The 23,909-nt window shown below is 34.8% G+C and overlaps 1 protein-coding gene across 3 annotated transcripts in view; it reads right to left on the bottom strand.

The window, feature by feature from the left end:
• Positions 1-890: 890 nt before the first annotated feature.
• Positions 891-23,909, bottom strand: part of LOC127723669 (uncharacterized) — a 37,975-nt gene continuing 14,956 nt past the window's right edge. For 2 of the 3 annotated variants that reach the window (XM_052230406.1, XM_052230407.1), the window contains exons 2-4: positions 6,158-7,055; positions 3,925-4,227; positions 891-3,200 (exon numbers count right to left, since the gene is read on the bottom strand). In XM_052230406.1, coding sequence (XP_052086366.1) covers positions 2,892-3,200; positions 3,925-4,227; positions 6,158-7,055 — 1,510 coding nt within the window. In that variant the 3' untranslated portion in view covers positions 891-2,891. Of the gene's footprint in view, positions 3,201-3,902; positions 4,228-6,157; positions 7,056-23,909 lie in introns of all 3 variants that reach the window. The other variant, XM_052230408.1, reaches the window with a different exon arrangement.

Here is a 23,909-nt window from a genome sequence, read left to right as displayed (position 1 = left end):
TTACAAAATGTATTAAATGATTGGGTGTATTATTTTTGGTTATATCAAAATCGGTTGATATTATCTTCCTTCCACGTTTGTTTACCCATGTTTTCAACTTTGGTTTCCTATTGCCGTTGCGTTATCCGATTGCCGATGTCGCAGCAAACGGAAAAGCTGTTGGTAATTTATAATACGAATACGTATATGAATAATTTATCAAACCAATTGTCGGCCCATAAAGGACATGTTACATATAATGATTACCAATAGATATAAGAAAAAGAAAACAATAATGATAATGTTTACGATAATATGGATTTAACTATATATATAGCAGTTGTTTAGTTATTTCAGTGGTTGTCGTTTGTTGCTGTATACCATTCTTTAGTCAGGTTGTTGTCTCTTTGACACATTCCCCGTTTCCATTCTTAATTTTATTTTATACAAAATTAAAGCCACAATCTTAGTTTTCATATTTCTTCATGTTCACAAGAAACAAACTAATTTTTTGTTGTTTTTGTATTTAGATTTTTTAAATTATTACATATTTTCAAAGCAGAATCTAACATTATTGTTGTTCTAATGCTGGACATTCTATCAGAAAATGAATTTCAGCTTGACTTGAATTTAAACAACAAAATTTAAGAAATCTTTTATCATTGTATATCTAAATATGACGTACTTTGTTCGCTTTACAAACAACAGAGTACTAAAATCCACGATATATCTATATTAAGCACAGACTTATAGATATCAAAATAAGAAGATATGATATGATTGCCAATGAGACAACTCTCCACAAGAGACCAAAAGGCACAGATATTTACAACTGTAGGTCACCGTACGGCCTTCAACAATGAGTAAAATCCATACCGCATAATCAGCTATAAAAGGTCCCGAAATGACAAATGTAAAACAATTCAAACGATAAAACTAACGGCATAATTTATGTACAAACTAGTTTGAAGGCGCCAACCCTCCCCTTACCTGGAACAGTGTTGTAACATTACAACATAAGATTAATCTATATAAATCAGTTCAAAAGGGCTTAACTCTTCAGATGGATACAAAGCAGGAATACATCTAACAAAAACACAGAGTGGACGTAGCAGGGTACTTATAAATACATCCCCACAACAAAAGACACTAATAACAGATCTGAGAGTACTCGCATTCATTGACAGCTAGTTCAAAGCCAATAACAACTAATACAAAAAAATCATGCATCTAACTTAAAGACTAAAATATCAATCAGTACACATCCAACATTCAATGGATTTAGTGTAAAATCGTCATTAACAGTCACAGAAAAAACAAGACCTAGTGCAATGCCAAGATACATGTATCGATAGATGTAGAGCCATGGATGTGCATATGTATGTAAAAAATAAAATATTTAGTTTGATTTTAATTTACTAATAACAATAAAAACAATGTTCTAAGATCTTATTACAATGTTGGATTGGTAACCTTTTAGAATTAGAAGTTTATTTAAAGGATCGATAAGTTTACCCTGATCGTATTTAATTTCCGGGCTCGGTACAACTACTCCGTAAAAAATAGGATGTGCTATCCCTTATGAAATAGTTTTCTACAGGTACAACCAAACTTCTAAACCAAATCTGTGTATCTATGGAAGAATTTAGAAAAGGTAACGTAATCCCTGACTAAATAATTTACCAGTAAAACATTGAATGCGTTCTTTGAAATGTTTCAAAATGGAGATTAAAATTTGTTAAATGATGATTACTGGATTTAACGCAAGTCTAAAGATTGATTGATTGATTGTTTGTTGCTTAACGTCCAGTGGCAAATATTTCATGCATATTCAGGACGAGAACAAATTAACAATAAATACAAAAGGTAGACTCTGTAACAGAGGCGTCTGGGATTAAGGTCGTAGAAATTTATACTGCCACAGGAATTGAGGGTATATTAGATAGGGACATAAATTTAGCCTTGCAACAGGTCACCTACGGACCCCTCAAAGAGTTGTTGCAAGGGTTCTTAACGTGCAAAGAACGTGGTACTCTCTTTACACGAGGCATCGGATTTAACGTCCCCATTCTGACCGGACGTGACTGCGAACTTGTACATCCCGCACAGCCAAACGGACGCCCCACTTTAGCGAGGGTTTTACCGCCGGTCGGAGGAAGACCAATGGTGAACATATTTCTATTCCCCAGTCACCCTTGGGGGGAAAGTCTAAAGACGCTCATCAACTACGGGAATAATGACATCGTAGTAAAACATTTATCGTATCACAGAATGACGATTGTAATATAAGATCAAACAAAACAGCTTGTTAATTGTTTTGGACCGTGCAATCACTGCATTAACCGTGTCTATGCTTTGCCCACAAGAATAAGAAGCAATCCGTTATACTTTCTGTTTTAAAGACCCTTTGGGATCTTCAGGTTTCGTGTTTTAATTTGGGTTTACTTTGGGACGGTAGAAGACTATATAAAGTTAATTTTATTCAACAGACATTCCTTTGATTTCTCTCGATCAGAATGGGAACGTTTTTGAAAGTGACTTAAGTGTTTTAACACTGTTAAAAATGCATATTGATTGATTGATTGATTGATTGGTGTTTAACTCATTTTTTAGCCCTATCGTGCTATTTCGTGGCGGTCAGTGTGTATTAGTTGATGAAGCCGAAGTGCCCGGAGAGAACCATCGACCTTTATACAATTACATGTCGAGATTATTTATATAGTTTTGTATATGAAAGTGACACAAGTATTTTAGCAGTCTTACACATATGTCTCATGTAAACATTCGAAATGTTTGGTGAATCATCGGACCCATTTAACAGAAATATTCACAAACTCAATGTAAGATACATATTGTGTGGTAACAGAAACTTTATTAAGATATTCCAATTATAAGAGTCAGACAATATCATATCAAAGTGATACGACGGTCATAGTAAAATTGTCTGAAAAACCATTGACATTATACTTTCCTTTCATGCTGCGACCATCGCATGATAGTTGACCACTGTAGTCTACACTATGTGCACCGTGGTACTGCTTAAAGAATTGTATTTTACCAGAAGAAGAGATCCAATCACCATTAATGCTAAATTTGCCTATTCCGTCATCTCCATTTCCGCTGACTTTATCCCCTTCAAACGCAATGTCTAGCTCAAAGGCATGTCGATCACCATATTGATTGTAGAAGCCGGTCCAATGTCCAGAGACTGCATTATATGACTAGAAAGGAATTAATCATTGAATAAAAAACAAAATCAGGGTTCTTAATCTCTGTATAATGAAAACATAATCTCACTTTCTATGACATTCAGAATATACATATAATATATAGTTGTTAGATTCGACATGTATTTCTTCTATTTTGAGATTTTGAGCTTGGTGTTTCATTAATATTTACACACGATACGTGTATATGAGAAAAGACTAAAATACATAATTTTCTTTATCAGTTATTCAAGAATATGATAAAAATCGGCCTTATATTTGTCATATTTGTTTTTCGTAAATTGTTTTGTTATAAATTAGGCCGTTAGTTTTCTCAAATGAATTGTTTTATATTTGTCATTTCGGGGCCTTTTATAGCCGACCATAAGGGATGGGTTTTCTCATTGTTGAAGGCCGTACGGTTGCCTATAATTGCTTAAATACACTTCATTTGAACTTTAGTGGATAGTTGTCTCATTGGTTATCATACCACATCTCCTTATTTTTATATTAATACGGATAAATCAGCATGATCAATATTGATGCCGTCGTCCTTTCAAGTTTTTTTACACCTCACCTTACTCCTTAATCATCAGATTATAGTTTTATCGTAATGTGTTTTTTGAAATAACCGCTGCCGACAAAATTTAGGATCGCTATGTCTGGCTTTCGCGAATTAAATTTCGCAGGCTCGACAAAAGATCTTTAGCATCTTACCATACAATTTTCAAATACATACTGGAACAAATGTCATTGTGAATTTGTCTGTAGAACCACCAACATTGTAATGTCCTTCCATCTTACAACCATCCTGTGATAGCTGCCCACTGTAATCAACACTATGTGCACCTTTGTACTGCTTTCTAAACTGGATTCTTCTGCTAGAAACGTCACATGTACCAGTAATAGTAAATTTTCCAATCTTATCGATTCCTTCACCGGTAACTTTTTCTTCCAAGAATGCAATATCTAGCTCAAATTGATGTTGTCTGCTATGTTGGTTGTAGAATCCCGACCAATGTCCAGTTCGTCCATTACTTTTCTGTTTTGAAGAAAATAAATCGAACATAATGTATTGAAATACACAATGTTTGTGTGTGAGGATACCTACTTTTATTCCTACAATCAGTAAACGAGACAAAAAGGGTCATTTCACGGTGCTAAATCTGAAATATCCTGATATTTATAACAGTTATCAAAATTGAATGAAATATGGAAAAGAGGAAAAACTTATGTTTGATTGTTGTTCACTTAACGTCCAGTGGCAAGCATTTTATACATGTTCAGGACGAAGAAATAAATGACAATGACAATTCTGTTTGAAGTATGTTCCTTCATCGAAGAGTAGAGTGTTTGAATTCTAAAAAATAACTGAATTGTAGTCAATCACCCTTAAACAGATTTAGTCGAAATAATAGGCTAGTAGGTCAAGATCACATGAATGACCAGTCATGAAACATTTATTTATAAAATGCAGCACTTACAATATTATGATTGCAGTTTATAAAATGTGTCAGTTTTTACATAAAAAAAATCGGAACAAGCAAAAAGAGAACACATACATATATATATATATAAAATAGATAAATAATTTCAACATCGCCGACATGGCTCTAATAGAACATTGGGGTAAAATGCAGTGTTGGCTTATATCTCTGAAACTAAAGCATTTACAGCAAATCAAATTAAATACAAATGTTTATTAGGTTGAGATCTGTCTGCCCTGAAATTTTCAAACGAATCAGACAACCCGTTGTCGGGTTGCTGCCCCTGAATTGGAAATTTTAAGGAAATTTTACAGTTTTTGGTTATTTTCTTGAATATTATTATAGAAAGACATAAACTGTAAACAGCAATAATGTTCAGCAAAGTAAAATCTACAAATAAGTAAGTATGACCAAAATGTTCAATTGCCCCATTAAGGAGTTATTGGCCTTTATATTTCTCTATTCTAAATTTTTCGTAATTTTTTGTAATCTTTTACAAAAATCTTCTCCACTTATTCTACTGGGCCAAATATGATTAATCTTAGCCATAATTTTCAATAGGGTATCTTAATTGAAAAATGTATCCGATGACCCTTTTATCCTACCAACATGCCGCCATGACTAAAAATAGAACATAGGGTTTACTTTAGAAGTCTAAGGAAAAATTGAAAAAAACCAATTTCAAATGGTCACAACTTGAAAACTAATTTAAATAATGATAATGGGTCTTCAGTAACTATTGTAAGACTACAATGGGATGACCTGCTTTTAATAAAACTACTGGGCCAAATTAAACCAAACTTGGCCTCAATCATTATTAGTGTATCTAATACTAGTAATCATGATTTTAACCTGATTTTACATGATTTGCAAAAACACAGTAGATGCAGGTGAGCGACACAGGCTCTTGAGAGCCTCTAGTTATCATGAACACTCAAACCTAATTAATTTGAAAGCCACGCATGCGTAAATACACGACAACGTTCGGAGTTACATGATCAAAAAGGTCCTAAACAAAATAGTTATATTCATATAAGCAAGTTCAAATTTGTAGAATTTGACCGGGAAAAGAAAGAAACATGCCTCTGACATTGATGTATAAATAAGCGTTGAATAAATTTGTTTTGGGGGGGGGGGGGGGGGGGGTGTAAAAACATAAAAAATGTATTGCTGTTGTATTGATATAGATGGGTTATAGCTCTGTTCATGTACCATCAAAAGAGAAAGTATAAAAAATTCTAGCTTGAAAGTGTGTAAATGAAACACTAACATTAACATATATGAATAATCTTAAAACATGGAAATGCAAATTTGTTTGCAGGAAACTGAAATGGACCCGATCATTATCTATATATATTCATGTCAGAAGCAATCGGCAAATTTAATAACAATTATTTCATTTGGTCTCTGGAGGAGGGTTGTCTCATTGACAATCATACCACATCGTATTTTTATATTTAAAATATCAAAGTTATGCGTACGTACTGTATCCTTTGTGTTTTTTACTTCAACTTGACTTTGCTGCATTTTATCTGGAATATGATGCAATTCCACATCGGTTTCAGATATACGAACATTTCCAAACGTTTTCAGGGCAGCAACTAGTTTCGGTATCTCTTCATTCGGTTCATATTCCAAGCTGATTCTTGTTATCTTAGTGGTCATCTCTGTTTCGTATTGATGCGTACTGACGTCTAGTGTCTTAATAGTTTGAAAAAACTGAATGTCATTTGTACACAGTTTTAACGAGTTTATATCGGCGTTTCGGTCCATAAGTTCCTTCTCTTGTTTCTCCATTACTGTTTTCTGTTCCATGACCCGCTGTTGGCAGATAGTGTACTGTTTCTCTATTACCTTCGTTATATCTTGTTCCAGCTCGTCAAGACGTTTTTCGATTTCTTTTCTAAAAGTCGATACCATTTGTAGAATATCGCTCTTTTGCATAATAAGAGAATCAACATTTGTCTTGACTTCTTTCAGCGATGTCCTTGCCACTGTTTTGACATCTTTTAAACGTTTTTCTAAATCATCTGCCGCCGTGCCTTCTTTCGCCCCTTTAGCTGCTCGTTCAATCGAAATAATTGATTTACAGTTAGCATGATCGCCGGAAAGACACAGATCGCATATAGATTGATCATGCTGAGAACAAAACAGAAGCGATTTTTGATCACTATGAGTTCCACAATACTTTGAAGATTCGATAAGAGAAATACTGTTCTCACTTACATCATTGAGTTGTACTATTTTATGCGGAGGGTCAAATCGCCGGTGAACTTTAGCACAAAACTTACACACTAATTCTGAACAATTACTGCACCATGTTTCTGCTATATTTTCTTCGTTATCGCGCAAACATCCAGCACACAATTTGTCACAAGGCATTCTGAAAATTAACAAAGCAGAGAACTTAGTACCAAATGCACTTCTTTTTATCAATGTTTCATTTAAGTATTATCAAATACTATTTGTTGTTAGCTATACAATATTTCGAGACGGGTCTAAATCACTCACCTGCTGATACGGCACCTGCTGATTTTGCACCATTAACCAGCCAATTTTGCCCCTATGTAGAACAACTAAAGTTGTTTCCCTTTGTACATTAACCGATTTTAAATTGAAAATTAATGTCATGTTACTTTATTAATTAAGTTAAGATAAATAACAGCTAGAAAATAATTATGTAAAATCGCAGGAAATTATAATTTAAATATAATATAATATATTTCAGTAATTTACCAGGGGTAAAAAGGGGGAGGTAGTCATTCTGAAATTTGACTACGTTTATGATGATCATAATTATTATGATAAAATGTAGGGTATCCTTATACTATCAATGTAATCATGGTGTAAATGTATTTTATAATTTGTATAAATACATACAATTTTATTACTTATTTTAATCACATATATTTTGATAGAGATACCTTATAGCGTATATCGGTCAAGCGTTATTAGTTATTTCGATGTAAATTTGTGTTATTTTACGATAAATAATGCCTTAAAAGATGAAAATATAGGAATATTATATAACAAATATGCCGTTATTAATTATAGTGTTGCTTTAGTTTTCTTTTGGTGTTACTTTATAATATTAAACAAATTTAATTAAACTGTTGATATTATTATAATTGTAAACTTGTGTTATTTTATGAGAATTAATGCTTAATAAGATGATAATATTGCACTATTATAAAGCGATTATGCCATTATTATTTATAATGTTGCTTTAGTTTTCATTGGGTATTACTTATAATATTAAAAACAATTTAATCGGGGGCGTAGCTACCTTGTTAATGAAGTGGAATCACAAACTGAAGAGCGAGGGATATAAGGCCCCCAGTTGGTCCAGGGCCGTTGAAAGTCCTGGTAGGGTGCCGGGGACGAAGTCACCCGGAAGCTCCTCATATATAGCGTTTCAAAACAATCACAACCGTATTAAAATTTGTAGTTTTGTTGTGGTTTTTTGGTCAGTTATTTGTTTAACTTCGACATATACGAGTCGAATGAAGACTAAAATTGTTATGTGCGTTTTTTGTTCGCCGTGAGAGCTTTTAAAATCACGGAGATTTGTTCCATATTTTAGTATTTGTATTGAGGAAAGTAGATATAAAATTAAGGAGATGTGGTATGATTGCCAATGAGACAACTCTCCAGAAGAGACCAAATGACACAGAAATTATTAACTATATGTCACCGTACGGCCTTCAACAATAAGTACAACCCATACATAACAAAGTGGCATCAGTTGTTTTCCATTCGTTAGATGTGTTTGAGCATTTAATTTTACCATTTTATAAAGGAATTTCCGTTCTGAATTTCCCATTGAGTTCGGAATTTTTGTTATTTTACTTTTTCAGTTGGAAGATAAGAAGTAGGAAGGGAACTGACAGGTAAACATTCATGAAGCTTGCTTCTTAATATTAGATTTCTGCCGGAAATAGTTTCTGAGAAAATGCCATCAAAACTTCCATATGTACGAAAATAAAAAGAGTTGGGGAAACAGGAAGTACGAAACTGTGTAGTATTTTGCTGTGATGAATAGTTGCTGAGAAAAATGTTGTTACGGACGGACGCACGGACAGATACACATGCAGTTACCCGTATACCCCGTACTCTGTTGGACAAGGAATGGGAGGATAAAGTCATTCACAATAAGTGCATTATGTTGGAACCAAACCAGCCGTTTTTACAGGTGGTGGCCACAGATTGCACGATTCTATGGTGCCTTTAGGAAGGGGTCATATCGGCAGGTGATGTTATAAGTAATGAAAGGGTCAATAGAGACACTTTTTATTGTGTCTATAGGAAGGGGTCGTATCAGCAGGTGATGTTTTAAGTAAAGAAATGATCAATAGAGACACTTTCTATGATGCCTATAGGAAGGGGTCATATCAGCAGGTGATGTTATCAGTAAAGAAAAGGTCTATAGAGACACTTTCTATTGTGCCTATAGGAAGGGGTCATATCAGCAGGTGATGTTATAAGTAAAGAAAGGGTCAATAGAGACACTTTCTATTGTGCCTATAAGAAGGAGTCATTTCAGCAGGTGATGTGTTAAGTAAAGAAATGGTCAATAGAGACACTTTCTACTGTCCCAATAAGAAGGGGTCATATCAGCAGGTGATGTTATAAGTAAAGAATTGGTATATAGAGACACTTTCTATGGTGCCTTTAGGAAGGGGTCATATCGGCAGGTGATGTTATAAGTAATGAAAGGGTCAGTAGAGACACTTTCTATAGTGTCTATAAGAAGGGGTCATATCAGAAGGTGATGTTATAAGTAAAGAAAGGTACTATAGAGACACTTTCCATGTTGCCTATAACAAGGGGTCATATCAGCAGGTGATGTCATAAGTAAAGAAAGGATCAATAGAGACACTTTCTATGGTACCTATCGGAAGGGGTCATATCAGCAGGTGATGTTATAAGTAAAGAAAGGGTTAATAGAGACACTTTCTATGGTACCTACAGAAAGGGGTCATATCAGCAGGTGATGTTATAAGTAACGAAAGGGTCTATAGAGACATTTTCTATGGTGCCTTTAACAAGGGGTCATATCAGCAGGTGATGTTTTAAGTAAAGAAAGGGTCAATAGAGACACTTTCTATGGTACCTACAGAAAGGGGTCATATCAGCAGGTGATGTTATAAGTAACGAAAGGGTCTATAGAGACACTTTCTATGGTGCCTTTAACAAGGGTCATATCAGCAGGTGATGTTTTAAGTAAAGAAATGGTCAATAGAGACACTTTCTATTGTGCCTATAGAAAGGGGTCATATCAGCAGGTGATGTTATAAGTAAAGAAAGGATCAATAGAGACACTTTCTATTGTGCCTATAGATAGGGGTCATATCAACAGGTGATGTTATAAGTAACGAAAGGGTCTATAGAGACACTTTCTATGGTGCCTTTAGGAAAAGGTCATATCAGCAGGTGATGTTTAAGTAAAGAAAGGGTCAATAGAGACACTTTCTATTGTGCCTATAAGGAGGGGTCATATCAGCAGGTGATGTTATAAGTAAAGAAAGGGTCTATAGAGACACTTTCCATGGTGCCTATAACAAGGGATCATATCAGCAGGTGATGTTTTAAGTAAAGAAAGGGTCAATAGAGAAACTTTCTATGATGCCTATAGGAAGGGGTCATATCGGCAGGTAATGTTATTAGTAAGTAAGGGTCAATAGATACACTTTCTATTGTGTCTATAGGAAGGGGTCGTATCAGCAGGTGATGTTTTAGGTAAAGAAAGGGTCAAAAGAGACAATTTCTATGATGCCTATATGAAGGGGTCATATCAGCAGGTGATGTTATAAGTAAAGAAAGGGTCAATAGAGACACTTTCTGTTAGGCCTATAGGAAAGGGTCATATCAGCAGGTGATGTTATAAGTAAAGAAATGGTCTATAGAGACACTTTCTATGGTGCCTTTAGGAAGGGGTCATGTCAGCAGGTGATGTTTTAAGTAAAGAAATGGTCAATAGAGACACTTTCTATTGTGTCTATAGGAAGGGGTCATATCAGCAGGTGATGTTTTAAGTAAAGAAATGATCAATAGAGACACTTTCTATGATGCCTATAGGAAGGGGTCATATCAGCAGATGATTTTATAAGTAAAGAAAGGATCAATAGAGACAATTTCTATGGTGCCTATAGGAAGGGGTCATATCAGCAGGTGATGTTAAAAGTAAAGAAATGGTCTAAAGAGACACTTTCTATGGTGCATATAGGAAGGGGTCATATCAGCAGGTGATGTTATAAGTAAAGAAATGGTCAATAGAGACACTTTCTATTAGGCCTATAGGAAAGGGTCATATCAGCAGGTGATGTGATAAGTAAACACAGGGGCAATAGAGACAATTTCTCGCTGCATTGAAGACCTGTTGGTGACCTTCTGCTGTTGTCTGTTCTATGGTCGGATTGTTGTCTCTTTGACACATTCCCCATTTCCATTTTCAATTTTACTTTCTATGGTGCCTTTAAGAAGGGTCATATCAGCAAGGTGATGATTAAGTAAAGAAATGGTCAATAGAGACACTTTCTATGATGCCTATAGGAAGGGGTCACATCAGCAGGTGATGTTATAAGTAAAGAAAGGATCATTAGAGACACTATCTATTGTGCCTATAGAAAGGGGTCATATCAGCAGGTGATGTTATAAGTAAAGAAAGGATCAATAGAGACACTTTCTATTGTGCCTATAGATAGGGGTCATATCAGCAGGTGATGTTATAAGTAAAGAAAGGGTCTATTGAGACACTTTCTATGGTGCCTTTAGGAAGAGGTCATATCAGCAGGTGATGTTTAAGTAAAGAAAGGGTCAATAGAGACACTTTCTATTGTGCCTATAAGGAGGGGTCACATCAGCAGGTGATGTTATAAGTAAAGAAAGGGTCTATAGAGACACTTTCCATGTGCCTATAACAAGGGATCATATCAGCAGGTGATGTTTTAAGTAAAGAAAGGGTCAATAGAGAAACTTTCTATGATGCCTATAGGAAGGGGTCATATCGGCAGGTAATGTTATTAGTAAGTAAGGGTCAATAGAGACACTTTCTATTGTGTCTATAGGAAGGGGTCGTATCAGCAGGTGATGTTTTAAGTAAAGAAAGGGTCAAAAGAGACAACTTCTTTATTGCCTATAGGAAGGGGTCATATCAGCAGGTGATGTTTTAAGTAAAGAAATGGTCAACGGAGACACTTTCTATGATGCCTATAGGAAGGGGTCATATCAGCAGGTGATGTTATAAGTAAAGAAAGGGTCAATAGAGACACTTTCTATTAGGCCTATGGGAAAGGGTCATATCAGCAGGTGATGATATAAGTAAAGAAAGGGTCTATAGAGACACTTTCTATGGTGCCTTTAGGAAGGGGTGATGTCAGCAGGTGATGTTGTAAGTAAAGAAATGGTCAACAGAGACACTTTCTATTGTGTCTATAGGAAGGGGTCATATCAGCAGGTGATGTTTTAAGTAAAGAAATGATCAATAGAGACACTTTCTATGATGCCTATAGGAAGGGGTCATATCAGCAGGTGATTTTATAAGTAAAAAAAGGATCAATAGAGACAATTTCTATGGTGCCTATAAGAAGGGGTCATATCAGCAGGTGATGTTAAAAGTAAAGAAATGGTCTAAAGAGACACTTTCTATGGTGCATATAGGAAGGGGTCATATCAGCAGGTGATGTTTTAAGTAAAGAAAGGGTCTATAGAGACACTTTCTATGGTGCCTTTAACAAGGGGTCATATCCGCAGGTGATGTTTCAAGTAAAGAAAGGGTCAATAGAGACACTTTCTATGATGCTTATAGGAAGGGGTAATATCAGCAGGTGATGTTATAAGTAAAGAAAGGGTCAATAGAGACACTTTCCATGGTGCCTATAACAAGGGTTCATATCAGCAGGTGATGTGATAAGTAAACAAAGGGGCAATAGAGACAATTTCTCGCTGCATTGAAGACCTGTTGGTGACCTTCTGCTGTTGTCTGTTCTATGGTCGGGTTGTTGTCTCTTTGACACATTCCCCATTTCCATTCTCAATTTTACTTTCTATGGTTCCTTTTAGATCATATCAGCAAGGTGATGATTAAGTAAAGCAATGGTCAATAGAGACACTTTCTATGATGCCTATAGGAAGGGGTCATATCAGCAGGTGATGTTATAAGTAAAGAAAGGATCAATAGAGACACTTTCTATTGTGCCTATAGAAAGGGGTCATATCAGCAGGTGATGTTATAAGTAAAGAAAGGATCAATAGAGACACTTTCTATTGTGCCTATAGATAGGGGTCATATCAGCAGGTGATGTTATAAGTAACGAAAGGGTCTATAGAGACACTTTCTATGGTGCCTTTAGGAAGGGGTCATATCAGCAGGTGATGTTTAAGTAAAGAAAGGGTCAATAGAGACACTTTCTATTGTGCCTATAAGGAGGGGTCATATCAGCAGGTGATGTTATAAGTTAAGAAAGGGTCTATAGAGACACTTTCCATGGTGCCTATAACAAGGGAACATATCAGCAGGTGATGTTTTAAGTAAAGAAAGGGTCAATAGAGAAACTTTCTATGATGCCTATAGGAAGGGGTCATATCGGCAGGTAATGGTATTAGTAAGTAAGGGTCAATAGAGACACTTTCTATTGTGCCTATAAGGAGGGGTCATATCAGCAGGTGATGTTATAAGTAAAGAAAGGGTCTATAGAGACACTTTCCATGGTGCCTATAACAAGGGATCATATCAGCAGGTGATGTTTTAAGTAAAGAAAGGGTCAATAGAAAAACTTTCTATGAAGCCTATAGGAAGGGGTCATATCGGCAGATAATGGTATTAGTAAGTAAGGGTCAATAGAGACACTTTCTATTGTGTCTATAGGAAGGGGTCGTATCAGCAGGTGATGTTTTAAGTAAAGAAAGGGTCTATAGAGACACTTTCTATGGTGCCTTTAACAAGGGGTCATATCAGTTGGTGATGTTTTAAGTAAAGAAAGGGTCGATAGAGACACTTTCTATTGTGCCCATAGAAAGGGGTCATATCAGCAGGTGATGTTATACGTAAAGAAATGGTCTAAAGAGACACTTTCTATGGTGCATATAGGAAGGGGTCATATCAGCAGGTGATGTTTTAAGTAAAGAAAGGGTCTTTAGAGACACTTTCTATGGTGCCTTTAACAAGGGGTTTTATCAGTTGGTGATGTTTTAAGTAAAGAAAGGGTTAATAGAGACACTTTCTATTGTGCCCATAGAAAGGGGTCATATCAGCAGGTGATGTTATAAGTAAAGAAAGGGTCTATAGAGACACTTTCTATTAGGCCTATAGGAAAGGGTCATATCAGTAGGTGATGTTATAAGTAAAGAAAGGGTCTATACACTACAAAAGTCAAAAAGTCTGAAAAGACCAGTTTTTGTCTGAATTTGCATGAATTTTTACTTGACATTCTTAATTTGTCTGAATAATTTTTAAAAATTCTTGACATAGTATGAATTTGTCTAATAAGGTTCTTGATTTTTCTTGACAAGTGTCTTGACAGTATGAACATTGTCTTAAAATTTCTCGACACTTCCTGTATCATCTGATAAGAGTCCGGTACGTCTAAACACCGCTCAGGACCTCCTGAGTGCACTCAGGACATACAAAGTGCACTCAGGACATGAAATATATGTTTTAGTGAGTGGTGAAGGTATGCATTCGATAGATAATTTAATTCTTCATCTAATATTTTTTGTTTTGATAAAATCATTTTAACATTTAAGGAGTTATTGAAATTTTCATCGGCACGCGCCGTTTTTGTGAAATATGTCAGGCATGACCGAGGATTATATTGAATACCAATTATCATGTTGATTAGGTCGTTTGATCTTTGATAATTAGGAGTGATTAGTGATGGTACTAACCTCATACAAGTAAGATTGGCAAACAAACAAAATCAAGATGTCTATTGAAAAATAAAGATATATTGTTTTAGAAAAAAACCGTTAAATAAACATTTTTCTTTTTGTTTGTAATAATAGAAGCCAGTCGAGAAATATGAGAAATCTACATATATATAGTTGGGAAATTTTCATTCAATTCATTTCATTTCATTAACTTAATAGATAAAAAAAAATATCGTTATTATTTTCTTTGTATAGATTTTCGTATTTTATTAAAAATTCGTGCAATAAAATGTTTAGTTTTATTCTTAGTTCAAAAATTAAGAAGAATAATTCTTTCGTATTTTCATATCTCTAGATATATTACAATAGATTTTAATTGCATTGTTCCATAGTAAAAAAAAGAATCGGTGAAACACTATTTATAATTTACTTTCAAGCTAACAGTTAATCTGATCACTCACTAAAAATAGCGTTGAATTAAAAAAAAATTGGTACCATTGCGCTCTAATTCTTATTTATATAATTGTGTGTGTGTGTTTTGTTCTATTTTCTTGTCTTTGAGATTCATTTAGTATAACATAACGATTTTCGTGTAAATGGTTCTCAATTACGTTTACGAAGTAGAGGTTCGTCCGCATGATAGATTTTTTTTCAAAATTAATATGCAAGATTATAAAAATTGAGAAAAGTTTATGTCAAATCACTATACAAATCCTTGGTCAAATGTAGATGTTGATGTCAAAATTTATACAGCTTCGGGGTCCGAAGCTAGAGGGATGTTGGGAGAGTTGTCATGTTGTGAAAATGCGTGAAATTGTGGATTTGAGCATTTTCTTCTTTTTATGTCGTGTTTGGTATCAAAACTCATTATTTCTTATGAGTAGTTAAGTTACAATATTTTTATTAAGCTAAAAGTGCATTTTGTTCGGGAAACAAGATTTTGAACTATTTTTCAAATAATTTTATAAGAGACATTTATTAATCGTGTTAGCGTTACTAGGAAATGTTTATGGATTAAGATTAAGATTGTGTCATGAGAATACTTTTTGACAACAACTGTCATCAATTTAATTTACTTGTCAACATACAAATTGTATATAGATTGAATAAGTCTAGGTTAGTCTATGGAAAGGTATATACTATGAAATTTAGAGCGAGGGGCTTGCAATTTTTGTTTTAAATATCTTGATTACGATACAATGAAATCTTACCCTTGTGGTCATTCATGCGTAGTTACTTAGTACACGGGAAAAGTATGTACTATAAAAATTAGAAATATAAGCAATTTGATTGGACGAGAAGTTGTAAGTATATGCTAATGTCAATTAACACTAAGTCTTAATTTAATCTGCTTTTGATATATTTCATTGTTTGGAAACTATTTGTTTAGAAGTACCTTTTTCTATTTTCATTGGTCAAAACGTTTCTATGATCATGTTTTATAAAGGTTGATTTAGAAACGAAAAGGGAGAGGGGAGAGAAAAATAGAGAACGATGTGACACACCGGTTCGACCCGCTCTCGATCTGCGAGTAGCGGTGGGTTAATGTATGTTGCCATGATTGCTGTTTTGTAAATATGTTTTATGAACTGACTGTAAATATGTTGGATGGAAAAAATAAAGTACGTGAACGTTCATGTATCCTGTCTCGTGTATTGATTTACAACAACTTCCCAGTATGGAACCTTTGTCATCTGAAATTGGGCTAAGTTTGTTGGATTGTAAAACACTGCTATTTATCTATGATGGAATTGAGTTACCAAAAACGCAACACACATACGAAACAAACACTGTTTATAATCAATTATTTTAATTACGCCAAACAAAGGATTTTCTAGTCACGTCATTAGACTTAGCAAATCATATAAATAAATACTGATTTGTCTTATTAAGGTTAAATTCTAAATATTGTCATTGGAAATATAGGACCAGTTCATAATTTCAATAAATTTGTTATCTATATTATCAAGGCTCTTGAATAAAGTTTGAACATTCATGAAAAAGGTTATATCGAATATCGTCATAAAGTGTGCATTCCATAAGGAAATGTTTTTCAGTCTCTACACAGCAACTTTCACAAAACTTAATAACATCGTGTTATTCATTTTAACTACTCACAGTACTAACAACACAATTCATAAACAACAATGAAGATAATCCAATCAATTTTGTTGATTGGATAATTCACGGCTCAGTAGTTGTGTAATCAGTGACACGTGCTCTCATTATTTCATAAGAATTAACATATCTATCTAAGTTCGATTTCAAATTCTACCAAAATTTAACTCTTAAATAAGCAGCGTTTAACGAATATATTCATCCATCCTGTGTGCAAATACGATGACTATAAAGGGTCCTGAGTGCACATTGTATGTCCTGAGCGGTGTTTAGACGTACCCATAAGAGTCTGGATTAGTCTCGACCAATTCTTGACTGTCTTAAATTTGTCTCGATCTGTCTTGACATATTCTTGACATTCTTAATAATGTCTGAATATGTCTCGACATATTCTTGACATATTCTTGACATTCTTAATAATGTCTGAATATGTCTCGACATATTCTTGACATTCTAAATAATGTCTGAATATGTCTCGACACATTCTTGACAGTCTTAAATATGTCTTGACACTATCTCAACAGTATAAATTTCGCCTGAAATGTGAACAGACTTATTCTGCACTGTTTATGACATTCTGTTGCTGTTATATACACCTTTTTATTATGGCTAAACTAAACTTTGAAGAATCAAGGATTAATTTGGTATAGTAAGATACCCTTTTGGTGCAACTAAGTTGGAATACCCTGAATAATCCCCCATGTAGTTTAATTTTGATTTGTTTTTATTAAAAATTTAAGTAATTGTTTTCACTTGGAATATAAGTCGAAGGTATTGACAAACAGCATTTAGATTTTTGCCGTTCACAAAACTGCCAGTCAAATTTGCTTTACTAAAATAGGTGTCTTGTATCTGTTTTGGACCCCACAATTCATCTTTTGGGTTTGTGTGGCTAAAAAAAGAGGGGGGGGGGGGGGGGGGGGGGGCTTTCATTTAGGTCAAAGAATTTGTTCCCATCTTGATTCAAAAACCTTCTTCATTTTTTAGAACAACCCAAAAACATTTTTTTATTCAAATTTGAGTGTTGAATTTTATAATTTTTTATCAAAAATAAATATTTGTGATAACTCCTTCCTGAAAAGAAAAAAATGTTTAGATCTATATGAGAACCATTTCATAAGACCGATGATTTCTATAGATATCATTGATGGGACCCATTATAAATACATTTTTTTATTAATCCTGGAGTAGATAATAATTTTCTTTTAATCTTTGGGAATTATTCAATTTGTTTGTATGTTAAAATAATTAACTTCATAAGTTTGATGAAGAAAATCCATTTCAATTCAATTTTTTTTCATCAAAATGATGATTTTCAATTTCATCTATCAACAAACTTTTTAAATTGTAGTGGCATGGTCAGTCAACTGATAAGTTGTATGGCTGATTACAGGTAAAGCAATAACTTCTATTTGACAGTTGCGTGTACTCTGGGGTGTGGAATACCTTAATCCTGTCCATGTGTAATACTTAATATATTCCAACAGATGACATTACACAAATTTTTCTTCTGTTAAATGAATGATTTGTATATCATCATAATTTGCTATTTATATAAACCACATTTTGGTATAATAATTATTTATCATATCAACATTGAATATTATGAATGTAGAATGAAATATGTCTACAGTATGATTGGTTTGAATCATTTAATTTATAAGATTTAGGAATCAAAATTTGTAATTATTTAAAAACCCACATTGAAATTGTTTTATATCAACACACCCACATTTGAATTATTTTATACTTTAGATTTCATAGCCATATTTGCATTTGTAAAAATATTTATATACCCAAATTTTCAATTATTTTACATGCCCAACTTTTATTTTTGTTGTAAAGAAGTGTAACTTGAAACAACAGTATATCATATAAAGAGAAATAAAGATTAAAGTTATATCATGAATATTGGTCATGATTTGTAAAACTCAGAACTGTCAAGTAAATTTAAGACACGATTCAAAATGTTCAGAATATGTCAAGCCATACTCAGAAAAATAAGAATGTCGAGAATTTGTCGAGAAATTTCAAGACAGTATTCAAATGTCAAGAATTTGTCAAGAAATTTTAAGACCATATTCAGAATGTCGAGAATATGTCGAGTAAATTTCATACAAATTTAATATAAATGAGAATTTGTCAAGAAAAATTAAGACACAAGTCATACTTTTGGAGAATGTCGAGTAAAAGTTCATGCAAAATAAGACAAAAACTGGTCTTTTCAGACTTTTAGACTTTTGTAGTGATAGAGACACTTTCTATGGTACCTTTAGGAAGGGGTCATATCAGCAGGTGATGTTATAAGTAAAGAAATGGTCTATAGAGACACTTTCTATGGTGCCTTTAGGAAGGGGTCATATCAGCAGGTGATGTTATAAGTAAAGAAATGGTCTATAGGGACACTTTCTATGGTGCCTTTAACAAGGGGTCATATCAGCAGGTGATGTTATAAGTAAAGAAATGGTCAATGGAGATACTTTCTATGATGCCTATAGGAAGGGGTCATATCAGCAGGTGATGTTATAAGTAAAGAAATGGTCAATAGAGACACTTTCTATTAGGCCTATAGGAAAGGGTCATATCAGCAGGTGATGTTATAAGTAAAGAAAGGGTCTATAGAGACACTTTCTATGGTGCCTTTAGGAAGGGGTCATGTCAGCAGGTGATGTTTTAAGTAAAGAAATGGTCAATAGAGACACTTTCTATTGTGTCTATAGGAAGGGGTCATATCATCAGGTGATGTTTTAAGTAAAGAAATGATCAATAGAGACACTTTCTATGATGCCTATAGGAAGGGGTCATATCAGCAGGTAATGTTATAAGTAAAGAAAGGATCAATAGAGACAATTTCTATGGTGCCTATAGGAAGGGGTCATATCAGCAGGTGATGTTATAAGTAAAGAAAAGGTCTATAGAGACACTTTCTATTGTGCCTATAGGAAGGGGTCATATCAGCAGGTGATGTTATAAGTAAAGAAAGGGTCAATAGAGACACTTTCTATTGTTCCTATAGGAAGGGGTCATATCAGCAGGTGAAGTTTTAAGTAAAGAAAGGGTCAATAGAGACACTTTCTATTGTGCCTTTAGGAAGGGGTCATATCAGCATGTGATGTTTTAAGTAAAGAAATTATCAAAAGAGACATTTTCTATTGTGCCTATAGGAAGGGGTCATATCAGCAGGTGATGTTATAAATAAAGAAAGGATCAATAGAGACAATTTCTATGGTGCCTATAGGAAAGGGTCATATAAGCAGGTGATGTTTTAAGTAAAGAAAGGGTCAATAGAGACACTTTCTATGATGCTTATAGGAAGGGGTCATATCAGCAGGTGATGTTATCAGTAAAGAAAGGGTCAATAGAGACACTTTCTATTGTGCCCATAGAAAGGGGTCATATCAGCAGGTGATGTTATAAGTAAAGAAAGGGTGAATAGAGACACTTTCTATTGTTCCTATAGGAAGGGGTCATATCAGCAGGTGATGTTTTAGGTAAAGGAAGGGTCAATAGAGACACTTTCTATGATGCCTATAGGAAGGGGTCATATCAGGAGGTGATGTTATTAGTAAAGAAAGGGTCAATAGAGACACTTTCCATGGTGCCTATAACAAGGGTCATATCAGCAGGTGATGTTATAAGTAAACAAAGGGACAATAGAGACAATTTTTATGGTGCCTTTAAGAAGGGGTCATATCAGCAGGTGATGTTATAAGTAAAGAAAGGGTGAATAGAGACACTTTCTATTGTGCCTATAGGAAGGGGTCATATCAGCAGATGATGTTATAAGTAAAGAAAGGGTCAAGAGAGACACTTTCTATGGTGCCTATAGGAAGGGGTCATATCAGCAGGTGATGTTATAAGTAAAGAAAGGGTCAATAGAGACACTTTCTACTGTCCCTATAAGAAGGGGCCATATCAGCAGGTGATGTTATAAGTAAAGAAAGGGTCAATATAGACACTTTCTATGGTACCTACAGAAAGGGATCATATCAGCAGGTGATGTTATAAGTAACGAAAGGGTCTATAGAGACACTTTCTATGGTGCCTTTAACAAGGGGTCATATCAGCAGGTGATGTTTTAAGTAAAGAAAGGGTCAATAGAGATACTTTCTATGATGCTTATAGGAAGGGGTCATATCAGCAGGTGATGTTATAAGTAAACAAAGGGGCAATAGAGACACTTTCTATGGTGCCTTTAAGAAGGGGCCATATCAGCAAGGTGATGATTAAGTAAAGAAATGGTCAATAGAGACACTTTCTATGATGCCTATAGGAAGGGGTCATATCAGCAGGTGATGTTCTAAGTACAGAAAGGATCAATAGAGACACTGTCTATTGTGCCTATAGAAAGGGGTCATATCAGCAGGTGATGTTATAAGTAAAGAAAGGATCAATAGAGATACTTTCTATTGTGCCTATAGATAGGGGTCATATCAGCAGGTGATGTTATAAGTAACGAAAGGGTCTATAAAGACACTTTCTATGGTGCCTTTAGGAAGGGGCCATATCAGCAGGTGATGTTTTAAGTAAAGAAATGGTCAATAGAGACACTTTCTATTGTGCCTATAAGAAGGGGTCACATCAACAGATGATGTTCTAAGTAAAGAAATGGTCAATAGAGACACTTTTTATTGTGTCTGTAAGAAGGGGTCATATCAGCAAGTGATGTTATATGTAAAGAAAGGCACTACGTAGACACTTTCCATGGTGCCTATAACAAGGGGTCATATCAGTAGGTGATAATTTAAGTAAAGAAAGGGTCAATAGAGACACTTTCTATTGTGCCAATAGAAAGGGGTCATATCGGCAGGTGATCTTATAAGTGAAGAAAGTACCAATAGAGACACTTTCTATTGTGCCTATAAGAAGGGGTCATATCAGCAGGTGATGTTATAAGTAAACAAAGGGGCAATAGAGACACTTTCTATGGTGCCTATAGAAAGGCGTCATATCAGCAGGTGATGTTATAAGTAACGAAAGGGTCTATAGAGACAGTTTCTATGGTGCCTTTAGGAAGGGGTCATATCAGCAGGTGATGTTATAAGTAAAAAATGGTCAATAGAGACACTTTCTACCGTCCCTATTAGAAGGGGTCATATCAGCAGGTGATGTTATAAGTAAAGAATTGGTACATAGAGACACTTTCTATGGTGCCTTTAGGAAACGGTCATATCGACATGTGATGTTATGAGTAATGAAAGGGTCAGTAGAGACACTTTCCATGGTGCCTATAACAAGGGGTCATATCAGCAGGTGATGTTATATGTAACGAAAGGGTCTATAGAGACACTTTCTTTGGTGCCTTTAGGAAGGGGTCATATCAGCAAGTGATGTTTCAAGTAAAGAAATGGTCAATAGAGACACTTTCTATGGTGCCTATAGGATGGGGTCATATCAGCAGGTGATGTTATAAGTTAAGAAAGGATCAATCTTTTCTTTACTTATAACATCACCTGCTGATACGAGTCCTTCCTATAGACACAATAGAAAGTATCTCTATTGACCCTTACTTATTACAACATCTCCTGCCGATATGACCCCTTCCTAAAGGCATCATGGAAAGTGTCTCTATTGACCCTTTCTTTACTTATAACATCACCTGCTGATATGCATCTTCCTATAGGCACCATTGGATGTGTCTCTATTCACCCTTTCTTTACTTATAACATCACCTGCTGATATGACCCCTTCCTATAGGCACATTAGAAAGTGTCTCTTTTGACCCTTACTTACTAATAACATCACCTCCCGATATGACCCCTTCCTATAGTCATCATGGAAAGTGTCTCTATTGACCCTTTCTTTACTTAAAACATCACCTGCTGATATGGCCCCTTTCTTATAGGCATCATAGAAAGTGTCTCTATTGACCCTTTCTTTACTTAAAACATCACCTGCTGATATGACCCCTTCTTATAGTCATCATAGAAAGTGTCTCTATTGACCCTTTCTTTACTTAAAACATCACCTGTTGATATGGCCCCTTCTTATATACACAAATGGAAAGTGTCTCTATTGACCCTTTCTTAACTTAAAACATCACCTGCTGATATGACCCCTTTCTATAGGCACAATAGAAAGCGTCTCCATTGACCCTTACTTACTTATAACATCATCTGCCGATATGACCCCTTCCTATAGGCATCATAGAAAGTGTCTCTATTGACCCTTTCTTTACTTAAAACATCACCTGCTGATATGACCCCTTGTTATAGGCACCATGGAAAGTGTCTCTATAAACCCTTTCTTTACTTATAACATCACCTCGCGATATGACCCCTTCCTATAGACACAATAGAAAGTGTCTCTATTGACCCTTTCATTACTCATAACATCACCTGCTGATATAACCCCTTCTTATAAGCATCACAGAAAGTGTCTCTATTGCCCCTTTCTTTACTTATAACATCTCTTGCTAATATGACCCCTTCTTATAGGGACAGTAGAAAGTGTCTCTATTGACCATTTCTTTTCTTAAAACATCACCTGCTGATATGACCCCTTTCTGTAGGCACCATAGAAAGTGTCTCTATTGACCCTTTCTTTACTTATAACATCACCTGCTGATATGACCCCTTCCTATAGGTACCATAGAAAGTGTCTCTATTGACCCTTTCTTTACTTATAACATCAACTGCTGATATGACCCTTCCTATAGTCACCATAGAAAGTGTCTCTATTGACCCTTTCTTTACTTAAAACATCACCTGCTGATATGACCCCTTCCTATAGTCATCATAGAAAGTGTCTCTATTGACCCTTTCTTTACTTAAAACATCACCTGCTGATATGACACCTTCTGATATACACAAATGGAAAGTGTCTCTATTGACCCTTTCTTTTCTTATAACATCACCTGCTTATATGAACTCTTCTTATAGGGACAGTAGAAAGTGTCTCTATTGACCATTTCTTTACTTAAAACATCAACTGCTGATATAACTTCTTCCTACAGGCACCATATAAAGTGTCTCTATAGACCATTTCTTTACTTAAAACATCACCTGCTGATATGACCCCTTTCTATAGGCACCATAGAGAGTGTCTCTATTAACTCTTTCTTTCCTTATAACATCACCTGCTGATATGACCTCTTTCTATAGGCACACTAGAAAGTGTCTCTATTGATCATTTCTTTACTTAGAACATCAGCTGCTGATACGACCCCTTCTTATAGACACAATAGAAAGTGTCTCTATTGACCCTTTCTTTACTTATAACATCACCTGCTGATACGACCCCTTCCTATAGA

The sequence above is a fragment of the Mytilus californianus genome, unplaced genomic scaffold (assembly GCF_021869535.1).
Source record: "Mytilus californianus isolate M0D057914Y unplaced genomic scaffold, xbMytCali1.0.p SCAF_13, whole genome shotgun sequence".
In the NCBI taxonomy this organism is placed as follows: domain Eukaryota; kingdom Metazoa; phylum Mollusca; class Bivalvia; order Mytilida; family Mytilidae; genus Mytilus; species Mytilus californianus.
This window is presented reverse-complemented; position numbering and strand designations above follow the sequence as displayed.